At 47.0% G+C, this 26,683-nt stretch overlaps 11 protein-coding genes across 11 annotated transcripts; 5 read left to right on the top strand and 6 right to left on the bottom strand.

Moving 5' to 3' along the window:
• Positions 1-766: 766 nt before the first annotated feature.
• Positions 767-2,576, bottom strand: PENARI_c014G00045 (sugar porter family MFS transporter; the record flags this gene model as incomplete). Its single annotated transcript, XM_022633390.1, has 5 exons — positions 767-1,161; positions 1,216-1,819; positions 1,935-2,086; positions 2,146-2,422; positions 2,472-2,576. The coding sequence occupies 5 exons, from the start codon at positions 2,574-2,576 to the stop codon at positions 767-769; spliced, it is 1,533 nt and encodes a 510-aa protein (XP_022486749.1).
• Positions 2,577-4,446: 1,870 nt separating this feature from the next.
• PENARI_c014G07263 (con-10 family general stress protein) lies at positions 4,447-4,740 on the bottom strand (the record flags this gene model as incomplete). The annotated part of the gene is made up of 2 exons (XM_022633548.1): positions 4,447-4,563; positions 4,615-4,740. 2 exons carry the CDS (start codon positions 4,738-4,740, stop codon positions 4,447-4,449), a joined length of 243 nt encoding a protein of 80 aa, XP_022486520.1.
• Positions 4,741-6,463: 1,723 nt separating this feature from the next.
• On the bottom strand, positions 6,464-6,850 carry PENARI_c014G08126 (uncharacterized protein; the record flags this gene model as incomplete). Its single annotated transcript, XM_022633568.1, has 2 exons — positions 6,464-6,594; positions 6,652-6,850. The coding sequence occupies 2 exons, from the start codon at positions 6,848-6,850 to the stop codon at positions 6,464-6,466; spliced, it is 330 nt and encodes a 109-aa protein (XP_022486738.1).
• A 1,682-nt stretch (positions 6,851-8,532) lies between these two features.
• On the top strand, positions 8,533-9,786 carry PENARI_c014G05624 (MBL fold metallo-hydrolase; the record flags this gene model as incomplete). Its single annotated transcript, XM_022633510.1, has 5 exons — positions 8,533-8,702; positions 8,758-8,788; positions 8,836-8,966; positions 9,018-9,279; positions 9,352-9,786. 5 exons carry the CDS (start codon positions 8,533-8,535, stop codon positions 9,784-9,786), a joined length of 1,029 nt encoding a protein of 342 aa, XP_022486532.1.
• Positions 9,787-10,959: 1,173 nt separating this feature from the next.
• Positions 10,960-12,003, top strand: PENARI_c014G11202 (metallophosphatase domain-containing protein; the record flags this gene model as incomplete). The annotated part of the gene is made up of 1 exon (XM_022633625.1): positions 10,960-12,003. One exon carries the CDS (start codon positions 10,960-10,962, stop codon positions 12,001-12,003), a length of 1,044 nt encoding a protein of 347 aa, XP_022486547.1.
• A 960-nt stretch (positions 12,004-12,963) lies between these two features.
• Positions 12,964-15,111, bottom strand: PENARI_c014G02722 (uncharacterized protein; the record flags this gene model as incomplete). Its single annotated transcript, XM_022633448.1, has 5 exons — positions 12,964-13,793; positions 13,849-13,991; positions 14,042-14,359; positions 14,418-14,832; positions 14,886-15,111. The coding sequence occupies 5 exons, from the start codon at positions 15,109-15,111 to the stop codon at positions 12,964-12,966; spliced, it is 1,932 nt and encodes a 643-aa protein (XP_022486518.1).
• Positions 15,112-17,164: 2,053 nt separating this feature from the next.
• On the bottom strand, positions 17,165-18,145 carry PENARI_c014G09908 (fumarylacetoacetate hydrolase family protein; the record flags this gene model as incomplete). The annotated part of the gene is made up of 3 exons (XM_022633601.1): positions 17,165-17,469; positions 17,526-17,895; positions 17,957-18,145. 3 exons carry the CDS (start codon positions 18,143-18,145, stop codon positions 17,165-17,167), a joined length of 864 nt encoding a protein of 287 aa, XP_022486740.1.
• A 452-nt stretch (positions 18,146-18,597) lies between these two features.
• PENARI_c014G04541 (C2H2-type zinc finger protein) lies at positions 18,598-21,267 on the bottom strand (the record flags this gene model as incomplete). The annotated part of the gene is made up of 6 exons (XM_022633485.1): positions 18,598-19,546; positions 19,595-19,719; positions 19,776-19,826; positions 19,879-19,968; positions 20,275-21,049; positions 21,113-21,267. The coding sequence occupies 6 exons, from the start codon at positions 21,265-21,267 to the stop codon at positions 18,598-18,600; spliced, it is 2,145 nt and encodes a 714-aa protein (XP_022486628.1).
• A 459-nt stretch (positions 21,268-21,726) lies between these two features.
• On the top strand, positions 21,727-23,582 carry PENARI_c014G01529 (uncharacterized protein; the record flags this gene model as incomplete). The annotated part of the gene is made up of 5 exons (XM_022633421.1): positions 21,727-21,851; positions 21,903-21,964; positions 22,027-22,420; positions 22,584-23,509; positions 23,578-23,582. The coding sequence occupies 5 exons, from the start codon at positions 21,727-21,729 to the stop codon at positions 23,580-23,582; spliced, it is 1,512 nt and encodes a 503-aa protein (XP_022486736.1).
• Positions 23,583-24,082: 500 nt separating this feature from the next.
• PENARI_c014G03673 (ribosome biosynthesis protein MAK16) lies at positions 24,083-25,131 on the top strand (the record flags this gene model as incomplete). The annotated part of the gene is made up of 2 exons (XM_022633470.1): positions 24,083-24,141; positions 24,249-25,131. The coding sequence occupies 2 exons, from the start codon at positions 24,083-24,085 to the stop codon at positions 25,129-25,131; spliced, it is 942 nt and encodes a 313-aa protein (XP_022486554.1).
• A 423-nt stretch (positions 25,132-25,554) lies between these two features.
• PENARI_c014G05088 (uncharacterized protein) lies at positions 25,555-26,235 on the top strand (the record flags this gene model as incomplete). The annotated part of the gene is made up of 1 exon (XM_022633496.1): positions 25,555-26,235. One exon carries the CDS (start codon positions 25,555-25,557, stop codon positions 26,233-26,235), a length of 681 nt encoding a protein of 226 aa, XP_022486551.1.
• Positions 26,236-26,683: the final 448 nt, after the last annotated feature.

Raw genomic sequence — 26,683 nt, 5'->3', positions numbered from 1 at the left:
AGACGTGCCAACCTTTCTTCCTTTCTTTTTTTTTCTGTGACATACTAATACAACATGGCCACGAAGTTCTGGGAGAGGCTTCTCAAAAATACTAAATTTCCAAGCCTCAGCGTACTCTTCATGCTCACAAGTTAGGCCAGATACCGTCAAATGATGACCCAGAAACTACCACTCACCTAGTGCCCGTATGGATGTGGAAGATCAAAAGACCTCATGTTTCCTGGGAAATAAAATGGAAGTTAGGGGGGTTTCTCTTTTCACAGAGAAGCTTCGGTTTATTTGAAGAGGACGAATGGCAGATTTATGGGATTATCTCATTAATTACTGGGGAGAGGTAGGTTGTTGTCCTTCCTCTTTGGTAGCGCCCACGAGACGAGGCTGCGCGGAACGTCCCCGTCCCGTGGTCCTTTTGTGGGGAATCATCCCGGAACCCTAACAGCCCTTCTCTTTGGTTCCGGCATTCGCTCTTTATCGTGGGTTGAAACATAGTATTACATCAGTGATCCTCGTGGTTAAATCTGAGGGTTGTATGAATAAGAGTGCCGCATGTTCCTTGAGCAAATTGATGGAATCTCAATTGTTCACTCATTTAGACAGCCTTATTGGGGAAGTATCTTACTTACTGTGAATTATCAGTTAAGTACAATGTGAGAGTATAGAATGAGAGATATAAGGAGTAAGAGTGGAAAAATCAAACTTTATCTAACAAGATTGACCGGTTCCTTTCATTTCAGGATAACCCCTGCCCATGCGATCAAATCAGGCTTTAAGTATCTGCAATAGTTTCCAAGTGCTGGGGGGGCTCCTCCAGCCCGCCACCTTCTTTCGCACGAATAACATGCTCATCCCGACGAATATATCGCTCAGGCCGCTTGCTGGAAATTGCATCCTTGTCAAGGCACGCCAGAAGAGGGGGGCTTCCACGATAATACTCATCCATATCCTCCAAAGTGCGACCTGCTGTCTCCGGATAAAACACATAGATCACAGGCACCATGGCTGCATTCAAAGCAACCCAAATTATATAAAAGCGCCAGCCAAGGTTCTGGAGACCAATGGGCGTTATCTCCACCACCATGAAATTGAAAATCCAATTTGTAGCTGCTCCCAGAGCGGCTCCTTTGGTCCGCATTGTGAGCGAGTTGATTTCGGTTGGATACACTAGATAGTCCGTTAGTATTCTCACAGGAACAACTCAGAAGCTCCCAAACTTACACCATGGCACTCCCTGCATGCCGATTCCAAAGAACACATAATACAAGAAGAAAAACGCCACGGCTGCCGAGGCCACTTCATGTCGATGTGGGTAATCTGGCATTTCATTATACCGAATAAGAGCCGTAATGAAAATGTAGCAGAAACACTGGCCCGCGGCGCCGAACATCAGAAGCATCCGCCGACCCCATCGCTCGACATTTGGAATGCCGATCATGGAAAAGCACAGGTACTGAACGCTGTTACAAGCTGTGAGAAGTCTTGCCAATGATCCACTCAAGCCCACAGACTTGGTCAATACTGTTGGCAAGTAGTAAGAAGTGACGTTGATACCGGAAAATTGCTGCATGGCCTGGGCTCCCATTCCGAGAAGAAGCCGACGAATCGTGTTTGTGCCTGCCTTTTCATGGCCCTTCCCACGTATAATATCACTGAAACTCACGCTGTTTGCTCTTTCATACTCGACACTGTATTGGATATCGCTTGATTGAAGCTGGACAAAGGGGTCGTCACTACCCTTATCTTCGAGGTCTGCAATGATTTGAATAGCTTCAACGGAGCGATCGTGGGCCATAAGCCATCTTTGCCGGAATGAGCGAGAGATCTAAAAACATGGGGGGTCCTCAATCGTACCTCGGAGACTCGGGCAGCCATGGAACCGTGCAGAATAATATTATAATGAAGACGAACTGAAATGACAAAGGGAAGCGCCATGACACCGGACCATTGGCAAACGAAAGACCGTAGTTTAGCCAGTTGGCTAACGAAAAGCCGACAAGTACGAGGACGTTCTCGAGGATGACAAGCTTTCCTCGCCATTCGACTTTAGATGTTTCAACCTGCCAGATGGGGGCAGTAGAAGTGTTTAGACCTAAATAGAAGAGGAAAATTAGTACTCAGGGTCTGAAACGTCTCTCATGTTGGCGATACCGTTGCCGATTCCAGCAATCACTCGACCGGTCATCATTTGGCCCAGGCTGTAGGAAGAAGCCTGAAGAAGAGCACCGATAGACATGACAGTAGTTCCTAGTAGAACAGTGTTTCTGCGGCCCAATCGCTCTCCTAGCCAGTATGCAGATATCGATCCCAAAAAACACCCAACATCGTAGATGGCAGTAACCGTGCCGAGTAACGTAGTTTTACTTGGCCCTTCAAGGTCATGCAAGCGAAGGAAATCGTGCGAAATCACAACGCCGCTGAAGACTCCCTAGTGAAGGATTAGGTCCTGCACTTCCTGAAGCTCACTTTCCACATACCTGATCATATCCATAGAGGGTCATGTCAGCGCCACAGGCCAACGTGATCCAGAATGTGAGCCATCCTCCTCGAAGGCCGAAATATGGTTTCTTGGAATCAATCATCTTGAATGGAGTGTTACAAAATTCCACCATTTCCTGCACCAGCCTAAGTGCTATGGGCAGTATTTATTCCCCGCATCATTTCCCCAGAACCTGTGCCAGGATCCGGGGAAGTAGGGCGTCATCCTCGTATGAGGCATCGACATGGCACAACCACCCCCGAGACGGTCAGGTTTGCTTGGCTGCAGGTTTGAAGACCGCCAATAAACCTTGTGCTTGTTCATGAAACGCTTCATGCGGACTTTTGAATGCGGGGTTAGTGCGCGACTATCTTACGGTTTCCACCATCCCAAATTAGGAAGGGATATTTGCGTGTCCGCGAGGCGAGGGCAACTTTCAAAAAAGACCGTGACTCTGAAGTCTGAGAAAGCTCTTGCGATTTAGCCTCACTGTGACGAGAGAATCAATTCATTAACTTCCACGAAGGGATCAACAGGTATAATTTTTCGCGCAGCTTCACCATAGGGCTTAATGTGATTCAAACACTCACGTTTCGCGCCCAGAGAAATGGAACTTATACAACTAAGCCAACAAATGGAGGATAAAGTATTCGTGCACTCCTTTTACAGTCATTAACCCGAAGAGGGCCACTGCTTTAGGCAGGCTATTTACAGATACGTGAACTTTGGAATGAATTGCTGTACAGAAATAGCGCACATGAGGTTGGTGGAAAGGGCTGATGCTCATTTTATTTCACAAGGTCACCTGCATTCCTGCTGTCTGAGTATGGCCTCCTCGAGAATTATGAACCAAGGCATGGGGATATTGCAGCCTATCACATAGAGAATTATATGAAAATTCATAGGCGAAGTCCGTGAAAAAGGATGATGAATACAGTAAGGCATGGCTGAGGCTAAAGCCTGTCCAGGCACCACACGCACGACGTGTCATGACAGATAGAGTGGGCGAAACCCAATCCACATTACTTAGGACCAAATATGTTCCCACCGAGAAACAGGCAGCTGGCGGTCTCAGCAAGCCTTTGGGTCCTTTTGGCCTTCACCAACTCCTGTAGTCTCCTAGGAATCCAAGCGCGGAGACTCAGAAATAGAGTGTCTATTAGCGCTGGCGCGTTTCTACATCTTTCGCTTAGAGTATCTGAAAGAGATTTTACTGATTCCTTACTGCTGTGCCATTGCTACGGATCGATCCTGAGGGAAAGGTTATGATTATGTTGTGATGTCAGCTACGTTTGAGGTTTTATGCCTCGAAATGTTAAGCTCTCATTTCTCGATCTTTTCGGTGATCGCACGCTTTGGTAGACGCAATGTAGCCGGCAAAACCAAGTCCATTTCCTCGCCAAAAGTTTGTTTCCCGCATAAATATACTAAAGAATGCTTCTATCCTAGGAGCAAAATCAAAACATCTCGCTCACTGACCTAGGGCTTTTCACATGCAACGCTTTGTAAATTGTATCGACCAACAATATATAGTAAATGCAGATCATTCTATATATTGATCTCCTACTAGTGATAGGACCTCGAGACCCTATCACGATCTATCACTTTTAACTCAAAATTCGTCCTTTTTCCTAGAGAATTGAACTGCACGGCTGAAAAGGAACTAGAAGACCTACAATTACAGTCTGTCTTCGGGAAGGAGTTTTCAGCGGTAAATTTCTTAAAGTACATAAAGAGGGGCGGGGCGATGCGGATGTTTCTATACCAAACGGTGGGCCAGAAGTCCCAATTTTACCATGGAAAAGGAAATTGTTCTTGAATACGAAACTTGAATTCCTTAACGAATGTGTTGCTAGAACTAGGGTGACTGCCCACGTAAAACTTTCATCCGTTTTATATTCTTACCCACAAGAATGGCTAGCAGCTTGTGAGTCATGATAGCAATATGCCTTCACGATGAGAATAAGATCACCCTATTCATCCGGCTGCCCGGATGATTGACCTCCCTTTCGGCCTGCTTCCTTGGCTCTCTCGTCTCCGGGCTGGAAGCTTCCACTTGAGGCGTGACCGCCCTCCGAGGCGATGTTCCTCTTAAACAAGTGTCAGCTGTAGTATGTCATAATATGAACGCTTTTACTAACCTGCTTGTTGGGATCCATCGAAGCAAATCCGCCCTGGTGGCTAGACTGCCCACCCTTCCGAGCAATATTCTCGACCTCCTCCTGAGGTCGGTTGGCGAAGTTACCAGGGTTGGGGTTATCCGACATGGTGATATGTAGAAAGTATGTAGAGTATGTAGAGTAGTGTAGAGTAGTGTAGAGTAGTAAAGAGTATGGAGCGTTATGTGATTGACTTGATTAAATTGGAATACTGCCGGGAAGATTCACTGCGTATTTATGTGCGACGCCAAGCTCGACCTGTTTCATGAGTAAGTCTTACTGAAGCCCCCTTGACGTCGACTTGATGTCTTCGCCAAAATATCAGTGAATTCATAATGACCATTCTCTGACAAGCTGCAGAGCAGTATGATCAGCTCTTATTGAGGCAATATCAGTGCCAAGTTTGCTGATCTCGTGTTTATGCTCTAGACCAACGGCTCTTCCCGTGTAGAACCATTACGTCACTCTGACTTTTATGCAGTTCGTGCTGAAGCTTTCCATAGGCCGACCGGTGCGGGAAAAAAGGAAAGGCAGAAAAATAATCTTGGAATAAGGAGGCAAAATACGCATGAATATTGCGACTAAACTAGTTTTCTGTTGTTATTTCCCGATAATTCATAGGCCGACATTCACGGCCCGTCCACCCATGTGGGCTGGTGAAAGTGGTCAATGGCCCAATGTGGGGCCCGGCGGGCTTCATAGACCATGGCATGGCTGTGCGCCACTATTAGGTGATCAAGATCTGTGAGCAGAAAGGACAAATCGGTCCATATCGGTATGTCTTTTCGCGGAGGCCGGTGATCATTATTGCACTAATGGCTAGCAGATTGTGAATCGACCGAAGCACTAGCCTAGGGACAAGAGTGGATACGATATCTAAAGCCTGCTTGCCTATCAGATGTGGAACCCCGTTTCTAAAGCCCTCCGTTTCCCATGGCCGATACGGAGTGCAGCTGTTGAAAGCTCCTTCACGGTCCCAGTAGAAGTTGCCTCCGAAAATTGACAGGCACCCAGCCCCCAGTCTCTTCGGCGTGGAGCATGAATATCTATATGAAATGCTGGTAAGCCTGGGAGTATATGTAGTGTATGTAGTTTGCATGTATACTCCATAGTTTCGTTGACGTATATGTGCACATGTATTTTTAGGTCGTATCGCCGCCCTCCGTCAATTTTCATGACTATATGTCGGTAGCAGAAGCCATCGGTAGAGGTGCCACTTATTACATTGACCTCTCCAGAAGCTTTGCGCTAGCACGCCAGGTTTCTAGTGGTTTGTCAACCTTACTTAACTACTGGTCCTATTTAGAGCAAATCAAGTTCTCACCGCTGCATAACGTCCATGACCATTCCGTACGAAGTATGAAGCAATAGTGACAATAGATAAAGACACGTTATAACATTTACGTAGCCGATCCACGGTACAAGTAACCCTACGAGTTGAAGATCAATCTTAACCAGGACCACTGGGCGGCAATATGTTAATCGCCACCCAAAGCAAAGAAGTTAATGAGAGTGACTGCTAAAGGTTGGTGCCATTTGCTAATAACAAATAACAGGTCCTATGTTATGGCCTTTTAGCCAATTTTGCCAAGATTTCACACTGTGATCTTTTTAATTTCAATAACATTCCACGAATCACACGTCCCACTCGGTAAGCTGATCTTAATACTGCCTCTAGATTTCCTTAGAACCATAATTCTCTACGAGGATCCAGTAAAGCACAAATTTGAGCTTTTAATGTTATTTGTTCGGTTTTTTTTTTTTAAAAAAAGCAAAGGCAATTCGGGCTTTGCTGTCCAGTAAAGACTGATAGAAAAGGAACGATTGCGAATCATTCTTCGGCCGGCAAATCATCCTCCTCTGGTCCCTCATTGTACTTGTTGGATGTTTGAGGCTTTGCATGGCGGAGGCGGTCTCCCCTCAAGATGTTGGACTTATCGATTGCCTCGTTTTCGTCCTCCTCTATGTTTTGTTAACGGCCTAATACTAGAATATTGATGAATAATAACCTAGACTTACCAAGCTGCTGATCAGAATTAGAGTATGGAGGTTGAATGGGATCTTCATATCGCTCATTGTCTCCCTGGACGGGAACCTGACCTTTCAGGTTTGAGCGATTCTCTTTATATGAGTTATCTGTGAAAGTTCCGGTCACAGGCGAAGCATCATTCTTCCTCTCATAATCATCTTCTGCAATTCTTTCGGCACGGTTCGACATTTCGATCTGAGTGTAGTAATTTGTGAATATGGGTAAAGAGTTTCAAGTCGTGTTGCTATGAAGGGGGGAGACGAGTCCGGTATATATACCCGCTGGAAGTCATCCCAGACTTGTTATTCGGATAAGTCATACATAGTCAAGCTTGGACGCGCTACTTGTGTATCACTTTTCTGACGCAAGAAGTGCGTAATCAAAGCTGGTGGCAACCACGTATTGTGACGACCGGTTATTCAAGATATTGGTCTAGAACTGAGCTCGACATGTGAAGTCATAAGCACGAGCTATCGAGGAATGCAAGGGAAAAAAAAGATTGCACCTAGGTATCATCATACCATTGTGCTTCAATGTCCAGACATATGTCATATAGGTAGGCTCTTATTTGAAGCTATTTATAAATGTAAGTTTAACATCGTACCTTCTATCAGGTTGGCATCCTGTAGCCAAGTTAAAAGAGTGAGACACAATAGAATTCAATTAATTACTAGACCTCAATGGAGAATCCATATTTAAGATATCTTTACCTAAGGTTTTAGAAACATGAGCACATCGGTCAGGAATTGGGAGTAATTATGACGACAAGGAGGAGGTTCGATTGTACGTTTCACGACATCATGGATGCTATGGCTTGAAGGCCATAACCAATGCATGATTCGGTGTGGTATCCGTTATAGTTGGTCTGCGAGGTATGACAAATTGCGAGTGCATAAAATCGGTACGAATCGAAAGCCGGCTAGAAAGCCACAAACTGATATATCAAGACGTGCTATTTGGTCGCTGTAATTTAAGGCCGTATTGAGGATTCTACTTGGTCCCTATCCCCTCTACCCTATCATATCTATACGTCCCAGTAGTTCAATATCCAGTCCTAGAGCAAACAACGTCGAAGACTATTGAGAAACCTCATACAGCCGAGTTTAGGCAGGCAATAGAGGTGGCAAAAAGGGCAAATGACTTGGATGTATTGCTTAGCGGTTAATACTTAATGGTGAATCTTCCTACATTGACTTTCGTTAAGCGTGGTTGAGTCAGAAATAGGATCATAATCCATACCGGCCTTATCAGAGATTCTATGCGCTGTGAAATGGCGAGAAAATCCAACAAAGCGTGCGATAAACTGCCGCTCCCTTTACGAAAACTCGAGAGCCGAAAAGTGTAATAAATGCCAGCTTACAGAAGATTACCTTTCCGCTGAATTACTCGCACCTTGCTACTTTTCGATCACCGAGTCAAGACAAGCACGCCTGAGAGCACACTAACCGGCACAAATGTTCGTAGAATGATCTGGTCAACACCTAAGCGCTATACATACAAATCTATTGCTGGTTTTCCTGATTAGAGCGAGAAACCAGCTGAGAAAACTCATCACACCTCTCCCTCTGCCTGACTTAATCTCACCAGCCAAGGGATTCAGGTTGTGATAAAGTTTGGCACCTGGGGCGCCGAGGGAGCAGCTGTCCAGCTGGGATAGGCGCTACAGAAACCCAGCCGATACAATCATCTAGCTTATTATGATAAATTCGCCGCCACCGAACGAACCTTAGTCACCATCCCAGAGGGCTGTATTAACAAGTGTATTTTGTTCCTTGTTATGGTGACGTCATTTTCACGCAGGATTTATATAGTAGCCAAAGCCCTGCGGTGCTGTATTTCTGTACAATACATACCCTCAATAATCGAATACGATGCAGCACATTTCCATTGATCCAAGGAAGAAGCATGCTCCAACCCGTGACATGCTAGACCCGACTTTCTCTACTCAACTTCCTCCAGCCAAAGAGATCAAGGTTCATCCATCCAACGCAGGCGAGGAGAATGCTTCTCTTTTCTTCGTAGGGACCGCTACAACTATTATGTATGTTGAGAGAAATTTTAAAAAAAAAACCCGTGGCAGAAGCTGATAGATACAGCGAATGGGCGGGTATCCGGTTGATGACTGATGTCAGCTCTTTATACGATTTGTAACGCTCACCGACTGACATTGTTAGCCTAATTTCCTCCACGCGGGCGACCATGTCCATCTCGGACCAGGTGTGACGAGTGAGCGCCTAACCAATCCAGCTGTCGACCTCCACGACCTCCCTCGAATCGACCTAATACTTCTCTCCCACTATCATGAGTGAGCCTCTATATAGCTGATTTGATAGAGGCCCAAGATTAATTGTGTCAGGGATCACTTTGATAGGGAGGTTGAGGCCTCGTTGAGGCGAGATCTTCCCATTATCACCACGCCACATGCAAAAGCGCACCTCGAGGGTAGGAATGAGGACCCATTTACTAGTGTATTTTCGGTGGACCATTTTGAGAAGATCGGAGTCGGTATCGAGGGAGCAGACGGTTCAAAGCAACCCCAACTGCGTGTGGTTGGGATGCCGGGCAAACATGTGCCTCCCAATGGGATTATGGAGACATTTAATGATATAGTCAAAGCCGTAAGTATACGCATATCCTCTTCTTTCCTTTTGATTTCTTTGTCTTATCAAGACTGAACTATCAAACAACAGATTCCCCCAACCAATGGCTGGATGCTCGAACTAGGTCATGGCAAACCGAATATGTCGGACTTTACCTGCGGTTATCGTATCTACATATCCGGGGATACACTCATGGTAGACGAGCTCAAGGAAATCCCAAGACGATACGCGGGACACAAGATTGACCTGATGCTCGCCCACCTGGGGGGCACAACTATTCCCTCCCCGTCAGTTGGGAAACTTATAAAGCCGCTAGCATTGATGGTTACCATGGACGCAGAACAAGGTCTGCAATTGATTCGGCTGATACAGCCAGACCTCACGATTCCGATTCACTACGACGACTACGACGTGTTTGCCAGTCCACTAGAAGATTTCCGTCGTGCCATCGAGGCAGCGGGTTTAACGCATAAAGTAGTGTTTCTAGATCGCCAGGACCAGTATCGTTTTCAGGTCAGGGGATAAGAGAGCTCGTCGCAAATATACTGGGTACAAAAAGACTCGCTTGGCTACCCGTGTCTGTTTGAACCGGTCACGCTCAGCCTTGACCGTGTTGTTTGGGAAATACAAGGCTTAAGAAGGATAATTGATGTTGACAGTCTCGTATTCTTCTTATTAAGATAGCACCAATGGGCTCCTTATATTATCAAATCTAGCTTAGGTTCATTGGCCCAAAATATGAGGATTGCCAGGCTATGTTCCCGCTCTGTTTGTTGCTGTTCGCTCTTAAAGTCTGCGCTGCAATATCAATGGGGACAATGGCGAGCGGCTGCAAATCTTACTCGGTTACTGGGTCCATTGTGATGAGAAACAGAAGCCTAACGGGAAGGACAAGTTGGATGTGATTCTTGCATGACCGGCTAGTACATTTAAACAATACTACGAAAACTAAGCAGAGTATAAAAACAAATATTATTAGCCTGGACCCATATAGCTAGAAGTATAAGTTCTCTTATAGCTCAAATAACAAGGAATAGCATTAAATCGATTATCTTCTATATATTACGAAGCTATTCTCTAAGTATATCGAGATCGTGACGCAAATATCATTGGGCAGATCAGAGTTTCTCCGTGGAAAAAGAAAAAGAGATGTTATTGGATTTCATGAGGGGGATGGGATACTTCAATGGCGACCAGAAGACAGAAAGACGGCTAAGCAACTGATGCAGGATCCACGGCTCAAAAATTAATTACCCGAATACATTTAAACTGCTCATGGGAAGCTAATAATATTATTGAACCTCTTCTCAGGTAGATTGTCTAAAACACAGTTTAACTGTGAATTATTGACCCCTGAGTCACTGTGCACGTAACCTCACAGTGATAGACGAGCTGGCACGTTCAACATTCTAAATATAGGGTAGATGGCAAATGCAGAGTTGTATGCTTCGCGATCGATATATCTTCTGGCCGTTGTTTGACATGTTTGCATCAAAATGTTTTGATTTCAGCCGCGAGTGGCATTTCCAATCACACAAACCACACGATTCTGTTAGAAACTGATACAAGTCTGATATAGTAATCTTCGGTGCCTCAAAGCCCGGAGTCCATCATTTCATATCCCTATACATCCTGCTTTTGCCGTTCTTATCTCCACCCCCTGCTTGGCCAATCTGACTACGAGCGTCCCATTTCAATATGATACCGGGGAAGTTGGATTCTGAGGATATTCAAATGAACAGTCATCTCCTTCCCTCCCCATACAATCAATCACAACCACCAACGTGGCTGGAATGTGTGGTCCAAACACTCTGTTACGCCTTACTTGGGGCACCTAAGCATTCTGCGCCAGAGAAGCCATCGACAACCCCACTTGTTCTTCAAAATGATGGGGATGATCTCCCTCCACTCCGCATAATATGCGTCTCCGACACGCACAATGCAACCCCTGCTCTTCCACCCGGCGACATATTAATCCATGCAGGTGACCTGACGGCACATGGCACCTTCGACGAAGTACAAGCGCAGCTCTATTGGCTATCGTCACAGCCACATACCCATAAGATTGTCATTGCAGGTAACCATGACATTCTTCTCGATGAGGCGAGCGATATGAAGTTTGTTACGCGCACAGGGGACAGTGTCACCGAGCGGAAGAAATTAGATTGGCGCGGACTTCAGTATTTGCAAGATGAAGATATTACGTTGGAACTACCGGTTCCCGATTCCGAAGGGCAACAGGTTCGCAGGGTCAAGATTTACGGATCTCCGCAAACGCCGGAGTTCGGTCTTTGGGCTTTTCAATATCCTCCCATCCGTGACGTGTGGACCGGTCGGGTCCCTGATGATACTGATATCCTTGTGGTTCACGGTCCCCCGGCTCTATATGGAGACTGGGATGGCGACAGACGGACGACTGAGAAAATCAAGGTGAAAGGGGATGGATATCTGTTGCACGAGATACGAAGGGTACAGCCTAGGATGGTTGTCTGTGGTCATATCCATGGAGCGTTTGGTCTCGCTATCATTAAACATGATGGAATCCAAGAGAGCATAAACGACATACAAATGCGATGGGGAGGGTATGGTTTACTCAAAGCTTTAAGGCAAACTCTTTGGAGCAAAATAACCACGAAAAGCAACGCTGATTGCGCAAAAGAAACCCTTGTCATCAACGCCGCTATTGCGCCGAGTGCTTCAAGGAGCGAGTACGAAGACGCGATCGCCATCGACTTTCGCTGAGTGCAAGCATATATCGGAAAATGTTCACCCTCACGCCGTGACCCGCACGAAGAGAAAGCCAAACGATGCATTTTCTAAATGAAGTGGATATGTGGTTGCCAATGCAAAATATTCTTCGCCGCTAGCTGAGTACTAGCCGTTATATCTTCGAACGACTCAATAACCTCGTTATTCTCATGCGGAATCACCAAGGTCTCTTCTAGCGGCGCGACGTGCTTTGTCCAATCTGGGACTGACTCGAAGATTCTTTTCTCCTTCTGGTACTGCTCTATCTCTTCACGCGTCATGATGGGTCGGCCTTCCGTGGCAGACCTAGTTCAATACGCTGATTGAATGCTTCGACGAACAAGGCTGGAATAGCAGAAAGAACTGCATAACGTGAAGCGCAGGGATCCTTTGGATCAGGAATTGAGTCAACTGGCCACTTCGCGTACCAGAAATATTCTATTTCGTTCCGCAGGCCGATGTTATCGTTCAAAACTAATCGCTCGTAAAATCGGTATAGCGAGAATAAGAGCGTATCTTCTTTGCCTTTGGGGACTTGACATCAGCTAATAAATACTCGAAGCTTTTCTTTCCCATCAAAAACTTAGAAGTATCAGCAAATTGCTTGAACTCGGAGATCAGGAAGCAATCTTGGGGGCTGGCACTGGCAACAACGTGAATTTTCGGACAAGAATGACAAGAACAATGAAACAGAAGCTTCCGATATCGAAAGCAAAATAATTTGACTAAAGGGTACATGAGCAGTTCAAGTATGGCTCATTTCTATCAGGCTAGTTATCAACTTATCATCTAGAACAACAAAGTTTGTAAATTTGTGACTGCAGTTCTTTAAAACTTTTCTGCAATACCGTACACTACGCGTTTCGGTGGCTAAGATGCCAGAGAAGACCCGCGGCTATACGATATCTCGATGTAGGTATATTCATTGTAAACCAAGTCACCAAGCAATTCGCTTTATCCATGGAGGTAGTCTATCGCATTAGGAATCACCTTCTCCAAATCAACCATGCTGTCACACGCGGCATATATAAATCGATCGGGACGGACAAGTACAAACTTATTTCCTTCCACTGCTTTTCCAAGGTAGAGGGGGTCATAGTATTGCGGTTCCGGCCGACCACGACACAAAGATGACTGCGCGAACTCTTCATCGGTAGCTAGGCAGTACGCCGATGATACATCTTTCGTTGCCTCTATAGTCTTTGCCCTTGTGTCCTCAATGAGGTATGTGGCCTCCGAAGAACAAATCTCTCCCTTGGAGATCTCCTCGATCCGAGATACCGACTCTCGGGCGGCATCCAACTCTTCAACAGCGCCAAGATAAACCAGCAGTTGAAAAAGGCTCTTCTTCTCTTTTGAAAAGATCACATCATCTGAGAACAGCACCTCGCCACTCCGAAGTCGCTTACAGTACACTTGTGGAAGGCAAAGACCTCCTCTGTGATTGGGATCAAACGGCAAGCCTGGTGAATAGTTATATTTCACCAGTCCTTCTTTCCGGTGCCCAAGCCTGAGATCTCGTCTCCAACTTGGGACAAGGTGCATGAAGAATAGAGACCAATCGCGCAGGAAGATTTTGATAGGGTTGCTTTCTGTCACAAATTCGCCATTTTTGATCGTTGCAGCCAGCGATCGTTCTAGTTGCTGTTTTCGCTCAATGTACCAGCCCGACAGAACTTCTTCGTGGTTACTTATGGCCGTTGACGGTCGTCGGCAGAGCAGGGCGAGTCGCCAGGCTAGGGAGACGGCGTCGCGAAAGCCGGAGGCAATGCCTTGGCCACCAACTGGTATAAAATATTAGACTTCGCGAGGTCACCGGTGTCTCGTCATCAGACTTACATGGAGGGAAAACATGTGCAGCATCACCGCAAAGAACCACTCGGCCATGAGACCACTTATTGCAGCTCCTTGCAGAGAATCGGAAAGGCCGCGAGCGAAGGACACGGATGCAATCCTCTGGGAATTGCACTTCCTGCATGAGACTGCCAATGGTAAGTGTGATATTCCTCCCTTGTAAAAATTTCCGTCTTACCCGTATCGACTCCCCGGGTGAGTGATATATGGAAAGACCACTTTTTTGATATTCTCAGAATTGGACATCTGTTCTCCATCCTCGCCCGCGAGTACAACAAACTCAAATCGCCATAGTCTGTCAGATGGCAATCCGAAACGACCGCACACAGCTGGTCGCTCTGGATTACAAACGAAGCGGAAGCTCACGGGGAAGAATAGATCATAGACTTGCTCGGGGCTATATCCAAGTCTCCACAAGGGGAACTCAGGGTGTGTCTTCTCGCTGGGAAGGCTAATTTCCCAATTAAGTGCTACCCAAGTTTCGTCATAGAATGCTCTAGATTCCCGAGTCAGTATATTCGAAATCCAGTCCTATCGTGGGTTTATGCGCTCACTGATGTGCCTGTTCCATCTGAATACCAAGCGGCTCGAGGAAGTTCTTCCGGGTAAAACCAGTTTTGCCATCGGCGCCAACGAGGAATCGAGATCTTATGTTATGGGCATTTCCATGTGCATCATTATAGCGACAGTAGATATAGTTTCCTTCTTCGCGAATATCAAACACACTGGCGCCGGTGCGCAGCTGGCAAAACTTGGATATCATGGCGTTTCTTAGGTGTTTCTCGAGTGTTGGTTGTTTGTGACAAATAAACCCAACATGCCCTGTTCCACCTTCGGTCTTCACGCAGTCAGTAAGAAGTTTCAATACTGATAGGGTAGATACACGAACTGTTCCGTAGTCCATTTCCAGGAAAGGCTTCTTGTCTAGAGTGGTTTCGGTGCCTCCAATAAACTTGAACTTTGACATGCCTTTATGATATTTGAGCAAATAAAACAAGACATGTCGAGCACTTCTGACTCACACGTTCCAATTTCAGAATAAATCTGATCATAAATTCCAATCCCCTGGAGCATCCGAATCCCATCCTCATCCAGCGCAATACCACGAGGATCAGTCGTGATTTCTGATTCCTTTTCTACTACAATATGAGGAATGGACATCTGTCCAAGATAGGCAGACAACATGGCCCCAGTAGGCCCGCAGCCACAAATGACCACGTCGGTAATTTCATACTCTTCTTTCGCCATGTTGATATCGAGAAGGAAATCTGACTGATGAAGCCATGGGAAATGGCAAGTGACGTGTTAAAAGGTCTGCGAATCGAACACCATCTGTGCCCCCTGCCCCCTGTATGCAGTGTAACGCTTAGTGTGGGACGGTGCATAGATGTACACCAACATAAACATCCGTATTTCCGTCCATATCCGACTGCGGAGATGAACTCAATCGGTCCCGCATTCCCGCATGCGGGGCTCGGCGGGACGTGGGGTTTGGCTCCATGTGGCGCATATAGTTCCCTCAGATCTCAACTCGTGGGTTCCTGAGAATTGCCGCAACTCCAGGTTCTCAAGATGGTATGCTGCCCACGTCCGAACTCTGGAGAAGTCTTTACTGATTCCACCTTCAGGCAATCCAAGCAAACCACGGCGCCTCAGTCGCCGACATCATCGCAATCGGGCCTGAGTCGGAGAGTGTTCAGGCGTGGCGTGAGCGTTGCGGAATCAAAACAGAATCTCAGATCCGCTTGGTGAAGTTGGCTCATATGCGCTATCAGCATCCCGATCTAGAGGAAATTACTATTTTCCTTCAGGGCAAGTATTCGTGTCACTCTATCTCAAAGCATTCCACTGACTTGGACTCAGATTTTGGTATGACAATCGCCAAGCAAACAGATGACGAGGTTTGGTATCGGGGGTACGGAGTAGACCCCTACGTGTACTACGCCAAGAAAGGTCCAAAGCAGTTCCTTGGTGGTGCATTTGAAGTCGAATCATACCAAGATCTAGAGAGGTTGGTAGTCCTAGCGGTGTATTAATGATACAAATGCTAACAGAAGGCAGAGCGACGCAGCTACCCACGGCTGGAAAGATCGAGGATCTTACTGGTGCCCCCGGTGGAGGATACATGGTCGCATTGACAGACCCCGAAGGATTTCCGATGAATTTACTCTTCGGACAGACACCAGCGACTCCTGGCCCATATCCCGAGAAACTTGAACTCAACTATGAGACTGAAAAGCCAAGAGTTCGCAGATTCCTCCGTTTCAAGCCCGGACCGGCCGCAGTCCATAAGGTTAGTTATTGCCGCGCTTCCAAAGTTGGCGCCTGAATTTGCCGTTGTGTATTAGCCATTGAGCACAGCAGCTGATAAATGACAAGCTTGGTCATTACGGTGTATGCACCACAAACTTCGAAGGCCTTGTCGAGTTCTACACAAAGAACTTCAACATCGTTCCAACAGACTTCCTCTACGTCGAAAAAGAACAAACCAAGACAAATGTGGCGCTATTCGCCCACATCGATCGTGGCGACAAGCATGTCGATCACCATTCCTTCTTCATGAGTTCAAACCCGACAAGCCACGTCCACCACTGCTCTTTCGAAGTCCACGATTTTGACACACAGAAACTCGGGCATCAGTGGCTAGCCAAGAAGGAGTACAAGTCTGTCTGGGGTGTTGGTCGTCACATTCTTGGGTCTCAGATTTTTGATTACTGGTGGGATACAACAGGGAATATGATTGAGCATTATGCAGATGGGGATTTGGTAAATGACCAAACACCTATTGGCTATGGTCCTGCCGGTGATGAGTCTTTGGCTGTTTGGGGCCCTGAAGTTCCATCTTGGTTTTTGCAGTGAGTATGTTTTAAGTAGCATCTATGAAACAAATATTTGTGTTAGCAGCCATGTCCACTGTTTTTGTCATGATCTCCCTCGATAACGGACCTCAAATACAACAATTTCAGTACGATATTCCTGAAAATACTAATTTGAGGGCCCGCCTTTTATTCTAAAATGACCTTCAATTTAGCAATGATACCCTCAGGCGCCCATCCTGGGTACTTAGATTGTATCCAGGTCTGTTAGTTTTACTTAACTCATGGTTCTTCTGCGTTCGATATGCTCATATCGAAAGCCTGGCGTTTTGGATCACTAGTATCAAGTACAAGGATAAAAATGATTATATCCACATTTATGAATTGTGAAGTAGTCATCCAAAGACCATGAAGTTCAATGTTTATGTTTCTAATCTTCGACTTCGTAAAGTATCTCAATCGACACAATTTCTCGCTCTTACACTTTAACGACTTTCATACCGCACCTTATTGACCAAAGTCCCAATCTGATCAATCTTAACACAAATCTCATCGCCATCACGAAGCACAACTCTAGGCTCACGGAAGAATCCAATACCAGCAGGGGTTCCAGTAAGGAAGAGAGTTCCAGCCTCGAGAGTCGTACCCTGTGACAGGTATGAGATCTGTTTCTTAATGTTGAAGATCATATCTTTGGTGTGTCCGTCTTGAACAACCGCACCGTTGTGGATAGCCTTGATGGAAAGAGTCTGCGGGTCTTGGATTGCTGATGGGGCCACAAGGACGGGTCCTGTCGTTAAAATAAATATTAGCAACCATTATACTGTGCAACTCTTTGATCCTTACCAATTGGACAGCTCCCATCAAGTCCCTTCGAGAAAGACCATTGTGCGGTGATCATCTGCATTGTTCGCGCAGAGACATCGTTCGAGGCAGTATAACCGAGTACATAGTCCAATGCCTCCTCCTCAGGAATATCCCGACCGGACTTGCCAATAACCAGGCACAACTCGGCTTCATAGTCACTAGTATCATCCTGGGCACATTTGGGGATATTGATGGCAGCAGGATATGGACCGGCGAGGGCAGTGCGAGGCTTGGTGAAAAGGATGGGCGCTTTAGGAATAGGGAAGTTGCCTTCTTTGGCATGATCCATGTAGTTCAAACCCAGGCAGCGGATATAGCTGCATTGTTCTTGTGTCACTGGTGATAGAAGCTAACAGAGCCTTTTGTTAACAAAGCTGTACACAAGATCATTCGCGCTTTGAAAACCTAACCTGCTTCACGTGCATAATCTCGTCGGTAACGCGGCCATCGAAGATTGTCCCCTCAATCACCTTTACAGCGACCTCCACTCCGTCAACAGTGTCGCGCCCAACATCTCGGGTTGTATCGACCAGTTGGCCGAGGTGAACCTGGCAGTCCTCGACAGCGATAAAACGAACAAGGTGAGTCCAGGATCGCATTTTGAACAATTTGAAATAGAGCTAAGGACGTCTCCCAAGATTAGAAAGCAGAAGATTAGTAGTTCAAATAGGCCTGGAAGATGAGGAGGGCTCGAGGCCATGTGGGGCGTGGGGTTGCGGGACGGTGGGACGTTTTTATAGTTCACTTAGGGCTACGCTAGGCCTGTATGTCCCACATCCACGTATATCCGTCATCTGATAGAAAGCGGGAGGCAGATCGAATTCACTTAGGCAGAGAATACAGTACCGATTGGTACATCCAAAGCTGCCATTCTGTAGCAAAGTCCTTCGTCAGCATACAGTGCACAGAAAAAAGAAAGCAAAAGCCTAGAACGAAAACCTGTATATCTGATAACCTTGCTTATCCAATATTTCCAATGCGAAGCGCTTTGTCTAATCATAATTCGGATTTTTTTCTTGTTATACAACCGTAACATAATTATTTTGAACGCTCACAACCTTGGACACCTCTCATCATCCTTAACATCTGGAACAAGCAAGTTCAATATCGAAGCAAAAAGCCGAGAGATACCCCAATGCCCAACGCGAGGCAAAATATCAACTAAACCACAGAAGGTGCTCGACTCTGAAATAGTAGGTCGCAATACCTTAAATCCATTCGCCTCGAAATTCAACCGCTGGCAATTGATCCCGATCTTCTGCAATTCAGGGAATTCCACACTCTGATGACGATTGGTTGTCCTGTCGGCGCCAAATTCGGTGTAACAGAACCAAACAAGTGCAGCCCGGAATATTATTCGAGGGACGTGTATTGGAGGCTCTGCTCCGATTGGGATTTTCTCTAGTTCGCGGAGGATGAGTGCAGCGTGGAGTGCACATCTTTGTCCATTTGGTGATGAGACCCATTCTCGTATGTATTCTCTGTGCAGTTGGGATTCGGTGAGACCTTCCTTTCCGATTGCCAGTTCTATGCGGTTAATGTCTGCATATAATGAGATAAATGTAGAATGCCATAGCACTGCCAGAGAGTACTTTGCTCCATTTTGGTCTTCGTTGGGGGTGATGTTGGTTTCGTAAAACCTTATCAAAGCGTCCTCGTAGGAAGACTGCTGTTTTGAGTTAATTGTGCTTTTGGCTTCCATTGCTGAAGCTGCAAGGCTCTCCAGCGCCAAGTATGTATGAAAACCGTTGGTCAGGTTGGTTGGTTGTGACAAGCTAAGCTCGTCAGCAATCCTTGTTGATGGTCGTAAGCTGCTAGCATATGAATTTGATCCAGAAAGATGTGAAATCATTTTTTGTGACCATTCTTTGGGTGTCTTTGCTAGCCAGAGGTCATCGGCCGACAAGGGTGGTAGTTTGGATGGAGAATGTCGGAAATATGGATCTGCGATGAAAAGTTCCGAGATCTCGACATCGTGAACATGGATACCCGCGAGAAGCCTTAAAAGCTATTAGAACTCTAGTCGGCCCATGGTGCACTAAGCTCACCTGTTTCTTTCTTCTGCTTGAATCCATGTCTTCCATGCTTTTTCTGGTGCGTGTGAAATGTCACTTAGACTGATATAGTCTGATGCTTTCTTCATCATCTGAGCCCCAGTGGCTCTTTTTGCCCACTAGAAGTAAAGTAGATTAGTTTTTAGTCAAATTAATCGGACACTATTTAACTCACCACGACTAGGGTGCCGTGAAATGTCTGCGCGATAAGCAAATCTTTCTGTCTCTATTTGCCGTGGTTAGTTGCTAAGCTGTGATGATTCAAATGTTTGCCTTACCCCGGATAGAAGCCCAAAAGTTTGCCCTATGAGAGCTGCCTGGATCATGGCTATGGTCTCCAGTCCTTGTCGTGAGAAATATCCCTCCCACTACGTCAAGTCAGCCGGCGAGCATCAACTCAATCATAGGATCTATTGCGTACCGATGATAAAATCGCTTTGTTTAGTGTTTCAAATATCTTTGTCCCTTGTGATGTAGCATAAGATGATCCCACAAAAAGGCTCCCAATGGAGCATATGGATAGTAGCAGTAAAGAGCTTTTAGAAGATGGGCGAAAAGTGGGTGCATGAACAATTGGAAAGACGGGGTGGAACTTCGTGAAATACATTTGGATACATAGGTTCTAGGTTTGTTAGAGGATACCACAGATATTAAGCCGGGACAGCTAGACTTACCAAGAAGTCTGTCGATGGAAGAGGTAAAAATGGTATGTCTGGTTGAAGTTTGACAGCCAAGCTAGCTCGATAGGCTTCGTCCACTTGTGTTTGCTCGGGTATCATCTCCGGGGTGATATGGCCAGTTCTGGATAAGCCTTGCCATGTAGGACCCATATAGGTGTGCCAGTGCGTGCGTATCAGCTCTTCGCGTGATGGGTTGTTGCCTTCATCATGGGGCTGGATAGGGTGGCCAGTCGGTTCATTCTGAGAATGTGATAGATGACCTGGAAGCCAATTTGTAGTTGACATCATAATCTCGGAATTTAAAGCGTTCAAATCAAAATCGTCGTCTGCGAACCAGGCTGGTACTTGGATATTCGAGTTTTCAAATAGCCATGATCCATGTTGGCTGAAATCAGTGAAAGACGAATCGAGGGTTGTCAGATGAGACTGAGATCCCAGCGTTGGAAATCCCGACACATTTTCTCTCTGTTCCCCTTGCTGTATTGGGGCGACTTCTTCAAAAGTGGACGTGGTTGTGCCTTGATCGTTGGCAAATGAATAGGATGCCGACCGAGTATTTGTTCCGCCCGGGTACTCGGCTCCAACTGCAGACGATTGAGGAGGAGGAGTAGGAGGCTTGCGAAACCCTGGCGATAGTCCATATGAAGATATTTGATGGTCGTGGCATTTCTGAGATGCATCGTTCGTGTCGCCCAAGGCGGCTCTCGCCTCTAGGCCCTTTTGTAGAACACTGGAAGAATGACACTTCATATGTCGCAGTAGTGAGTCACTATATTACAAGTCAGTATTTCCTCTCGTCACGTCGGGACATACAGCATGAAATAAAACATACTGACGACTGAACGGCTTTCTGCAAATCGGGCAGATGAAGGGCTTCTCCCTAGTATGGGTTCTCACATGGCGCGCCAGGTGTTCATCCTTTGTGAAGGACTTCGAGCACCAAGAGCACAAGCGCTCACGTTTATTCCGTAGACGTTCGTTAGGCATATTGCGTGTTGTCTCTCAGGGTGAGGATGAGAAAGGTATACGTGGCGAAGCCAGTCTGGGGATGTGGCGGTGCAAACCCGGGTTTCGCCAAATACTGCCTATTTCCCTGCAGGAGAACACCTAGGCACCTGATGAACTCACACGCTTATGCAGAGGTAATCCAAGCTGATTCGTGTGTGTATGAGGTGTTGCTTTGAATGCGAGTTCACGTTCCGCAGGGTCCCGCATGTCCCACCAAAACGCGGGACCGAAGGCGAATATCCTCACAACAAATCAGAACATGCAAATTAAGCTATGTCTGTGTGGGAACCCCGCATTATCAAGTCTTGGGGTATACGGGGAAAGCTATCCCTGCAATGGATATTATGTGACGTGGCCCCTTGTTTGAGAATCAATGTTCCTTATTTGATTGACTTCCTACTGTATAAGTATTGATACCTAGTTACCAGTATGACTATCATGTCTCAAGGTTCTTCGTTCAGGCAGGCTACCAACACTGTCGAGACAGATATCATCCCTGGAACGGAGTTGATGAGAGAGAGTGAAGGCATCCGTGTGACACACGGATCCAATCACAATATACAGTGAGTGATTTGAACTATGGTCTCCTTCGATTAATACTTATTGCATTGCAGGCTCATCCCTTGTCCATCGGAAGGTCCGACTGATCCCCTGAATTGGTCAAAGCCATGGAAGTGTGAGTATATAATACAGTTGGCAACATGTTAACAGCAATAGCTGACTATTCTCAACAAGCAGATCTGGTGATAACAACTCAATTCTTATTCCTCTTTGTCTCTGTGGAATCAGCTTTATCGATGGGACCAATGTTCCCCTTATTTGCAGCCGAGTTCCAGCTCAACGACACCCAACTTAGTCTTTTGACAGGTGCATGTGTACTAGCTCTCGGATTTGCCAACTTCATTATCGTTCCTTGTTCCAATATCTTTGGTCGACGTCTTACGAGTCTTGTCTTCTGTTTCCTAGGCATTGCTTCGTGTATATGGCAAGCTTTGGCTGTGTCTTATAGCAGCATGCTGGCTGCACGTGTTGTGAATGGAATCGCTACTGCCACTAGTGAAACGCTTCTGGTACAAGTTGTGGCAGATATGCTCTTTCTTCATGAGAGGGGTCTCTGGACTGGGGTCTATTTGTGAGTTATTCGGACTGTTAACGAATTTATTAGCTAATATTCCAAAGCATGGGGTACTTTCTTGGATTATTTATTGGTCCTATCATTTCGGGCAATATTGGGCAAAGGTAAATATCCTGTATATCCAAAAGCTACGACAGTGTGATTAACACATCCCATATAGATATGGCTGGCGAAGTTTCTTCTGGCTCTCCCTAGCTCTCACCTCTTTCAACTTTATCACGCTCTTGTGCTGCTTCCCAGAGACCAGGTTTCGCAGAGACACGCAATCCGAAGGTTCTCGGACGGAAATTGAAGGCCCGGTAACCCACAATATCAGAAATAAAGTAGAAACAGAGCAGCTCGAAAGCATCGAACAACGCAGCAACGTCCTAGGAACCGGCCGGCCATCCAAATCCCAGTTCAAACTTTGGCAAGCCCCAGAACCAACATGGAAATCATTCTTGCTACGAGATATCATCTCACCATTCCGCCTCTTTATATTTCCAATCATCCTCTGGGCAGGCCTCAATGTAGCCGGTCCAGCGAACATCCTCCTATTCTGGAATTTGACCGAATCCGCCATCTTAAGTGCACCTCCATACAACTTCTCCCCATCGAGCGTGGGATACTCCAACTTCGCCTTTGTTGTTGGTGGTTTGACTGGCCTTGCTACTGCGGGGCCATTCTCTGACTGGATCGCTGTGCGAGCTACAGAGAGGAATAATGGTATACGAGAAGCGGAGATGCGACTTCCAGCTTTGATTCCCTATTTCATGTTTACTGTTGTTGGTATTGTGGTCGGCGGACTGGGCTATGATCGACTCTGGGACTGGCCTCTTGTTCTAGTCGTTGGTTATGGCTTCAGTGGACTTTGTGTGACAACCGTTCCTACAATAGCCATTGCATACGCTGTTGATTGCTACAAACCTATTTCTGGAGAGATTATGGTTGTTGCTACTGTGATTAAAAATACTTGTGGGTTTGTAATGAGTTACTGGGTTATGCCTCTGGCAGCACGGAGGGGTTTCATGGTGCCTGCTATGGTGGAATTTGCGCTGACGATTGGGCCAATGGTTTTGGGACTTCCGATTTTTTTCTTTGGCAAGCGTCTGCGGATATTGACTCGCAATTCCAGTGTACACGGGTATGCAGGGTGATTTTCTGAAGTTAGGCAGTATAAATGAACTCTGGTATATGGTTGAGGGCATGGCTTCTTAACAGACTCCGTAGATCGAGGAAGACATGGTGTATAAGAGTAAGTGGTTCCTTAGAGTAACTAAATACTGGCGATTTGAGAATCCAAGGCAGAGGATCGCAGACGGATTCGGTCGATTTATTGCAAAGAAACTGTCAGAATTGCAGAGGATGCGCTTAACCGGTGTGGATATATGATAGAAAGTGGGTCCGGTTGATCCTAGCAGCAAGGTGAAAGATGCGTTACCGCAAATTATATTCTAGGTATGCTCTGGAACTGAGGTACCGAAGAAAATATGATCACAATAGTAGTATAGTAGCATAATTGTCCCATATAAACCGCATCTCTGCTGGTAGTAAGAAAAGTGAGTTCCTCCAGTGACGTTGCGCCTATCGATAAGCACCTCACGTGACCCGCAACTTTTTTTTTCTCCCATCAACATCTGCAACATCTGGACTACAGTCACCACTCCACTGTCGCCCATCATGTCCGACGAAATTGTGTGGCAGGTTATTAACCAGCAATTCTGCTCCTACAAGCTCAAGTGAGTTCTGCTTTCCACAGAAATGTCTATCGGATTCGCATTTGCATTTGCATTGGCCGAGAGACAAAAATCAGGAACAGCCACTAACGATCGACTTTTCTCTATAGGACGACGAAAGATCAAAATTTTTGTCGCAATGAATACAACGTCAGCGGTCTCTGCAACCGCCAGTCCTGTCCTCTAGCCAACTCGCGCTATGCGACAGTGCGAACCGACCCCGAAACAGGCGTGATGTACCTGTACATGAAGACGGTTGAACGCGCCCATATGCCGAGCAAATGGTGGGAGCGGGTACGCCTGTCGTCCAACTACGCCAAGGCCCTGGAACAGCTTGATGAGCGGCTGATCTACTGGCCCAAGTTCCTGGTTCACAAGTGCAAGCAGCGTCTCACCCGCCTGACGCAGGTCAACATCCGCATGAAGAACATTGCCAAGGAGGATGAGCGTCTTGGAGAGAAGGTTGTGCCTAAGCTTGCTCCTAAGATCCGTCGGCGTGAGGAGACCCGTGAGCGCAAGGCTATGTCTGCTGCTAAGGTTGAGCGGGCTATTGAGCGTGAGCTTATTGAGCGTCTGCGCAGTGGTGCTTATGGTGACCGGCCGCTCAATGTTGAGGAGGGGATCTGGAAGAAGGTCCTCCGTGGTCTTGAGCGGGCTGGTGAGGGTGAGCGTGATATGGATATGGATGATGGCGAGATTGAGGAGGAGGAAGAGGGTGTTGGTGAGGTTGAGTACGTCAGTGATCTCGATGAGGAGGAGGACCTTGAGGATATGGAGGATTGGCTGGGTGGTGACTCGGCTGATTCCAGCGACTACGATGACGATGAGGATGAGAGCGATGAGGACAGTGAGGATGAGCCTAGCGAGGATGAGAAGAAGCCTAAGCCCAGTGCTAAGCGAAAGGCTACTGCTCCCCAGGCCAAGCCTCGCAAGAAGGGACCTCGCATTGAGATTGAGTACGAAACCGAGGGTGCTGGCAAGGAGCTGGCGTGAGGAGGAAAAAGTTCACCTGTGCATGGCGTTTGGGTTCTGTGTTATATTTTGTAGTGATCGGGATACCCTATTGCATCCATTTTACGATCCATGTCCAATGTTGTCTTGTACAAAAAAATAATTTTCTTCAACTTCAACTTCAACTTCCTCAACTTTCTCTTGTTAAGCTGAAACCGATCACGTGCCACTTGCCGCCCAATGTCCACGAGTGTCTCATCTTTCTTTGGACTTTCATCAGGAGGGATCCTTTTGGAAATGAAAGAATCCACAATCCATCTTCGTTCGTCTCCAATTCTCTAACCTACATCGCCTCCATCAACTCCATCACCTGCATCGCATCGGGTCTCCACCTGTCAAGCTCACTCGTCCCCGCCCCGCATCGAAGCTCTTCTCCAAACAACCAACCACCAACCACCACACACCATGAGCTCATACTTCTCCTCCCTGACCACCTCCTCGGCCATTTCAGGGCTAGGATCCCGCCTAACCAATCTCCGCCGTGCCATCACACTTGGCGACGAAGGCGATGACCCGGAGAACGAAGACTGCTCCCACATCTCCAACGCCCTCCGCGCCTACTACAACGAAAAAGGCCGACCCTTCCCACCATGGCTCCCCCAAGACCCCAAAGCCCCAACCGCAACGCCCTCACGCACAATCGCAACGACCCAACTCTCCGGTGGGCAACAGCCCAGCTACGGCCGCAGCGGCGGACTAGGCGATCTCTGGGGTGATTCCGCGCCCCAGGCTCAAACCCAGAACCCACAGACCGCCAGTCTACGTCGTGGCCGGGGAGGCAACGCACCACCTCTCGTCGCCGCCAACAGCGCACCACCTGGACCCGTCCCCTCCGGCACCCCGCCCGTTACCCTGTCTCAGTCCAACTCCCCGAGCAACTTCCACCCTGCAGGAGCGCGACCCTTGCCCAGCCAGCGTGCTGGATCGCATCAGTCGGCCCAGGCCCGAGTTAACCTCGACCGTACTGGGTCGGGTGGTGGCTCGGCGCAGGATCGGCTGCGGGCTAGGCTGCAAGGTGGCCGGTCTCCTAGTCCGAATGTCGATCCCAGTGTGAGGAAACCGGTTGGTGGAATGGGAAGACGCTGAGTGGGGATATTACAGTAAATGCATTGCATTGCGAGCATGGCGTCGGGAGTTTTTCTGTTTTCTATACATAGCTCAATGGAGCAGATTCGCACATAAAGTGACACCTCTACCAAGTACAGTGCATGTACCCGTTTTACATGTACCTTCGGCCGTAGACCACCAGTCAGACAGTCAGACAGTCAGACCACATACGAGGTATGCGACTGGCTGTAGTCAAGGTTTTCACAAGAAACAACAAGGAACATCTTGGCAAGCCACCAACAGCCACAACAGCCACCAGCGAATGAACATCTCGGCTCGACATGGGGAAAATCCCGCATTTTGCCCCCGAGTATCCCGTGTGAGGGGCCGTGATGTTCTGTAACATATACTCTCGCTACAGTATATCCATGGATACTCATATGCTTGTGTATTCGGAAAGTGAGTTCCATAGATGGCGCTATTTACG

The sequence above is a fragment of the Penicillium arizonense genome (assembly GCF_001773325.1).
Source record: "Penicillium arizonense strain CBS 141311 chromosome Unknown PENARI_contig014, whole genome shotgun sequence".
In the NCBI taxonomy this organism is placed as follows: Eukaryota; Fungi; Ascomycota; class Eurotiomycetes; order Eurotiales; family Aspergillaceae; genus Penicillium; species Penicillium arizonense.
Note: the sequence above shows the minus strand (reverse complement) of the source record. Positions and strands in the feature narration are given on the sequence as shown.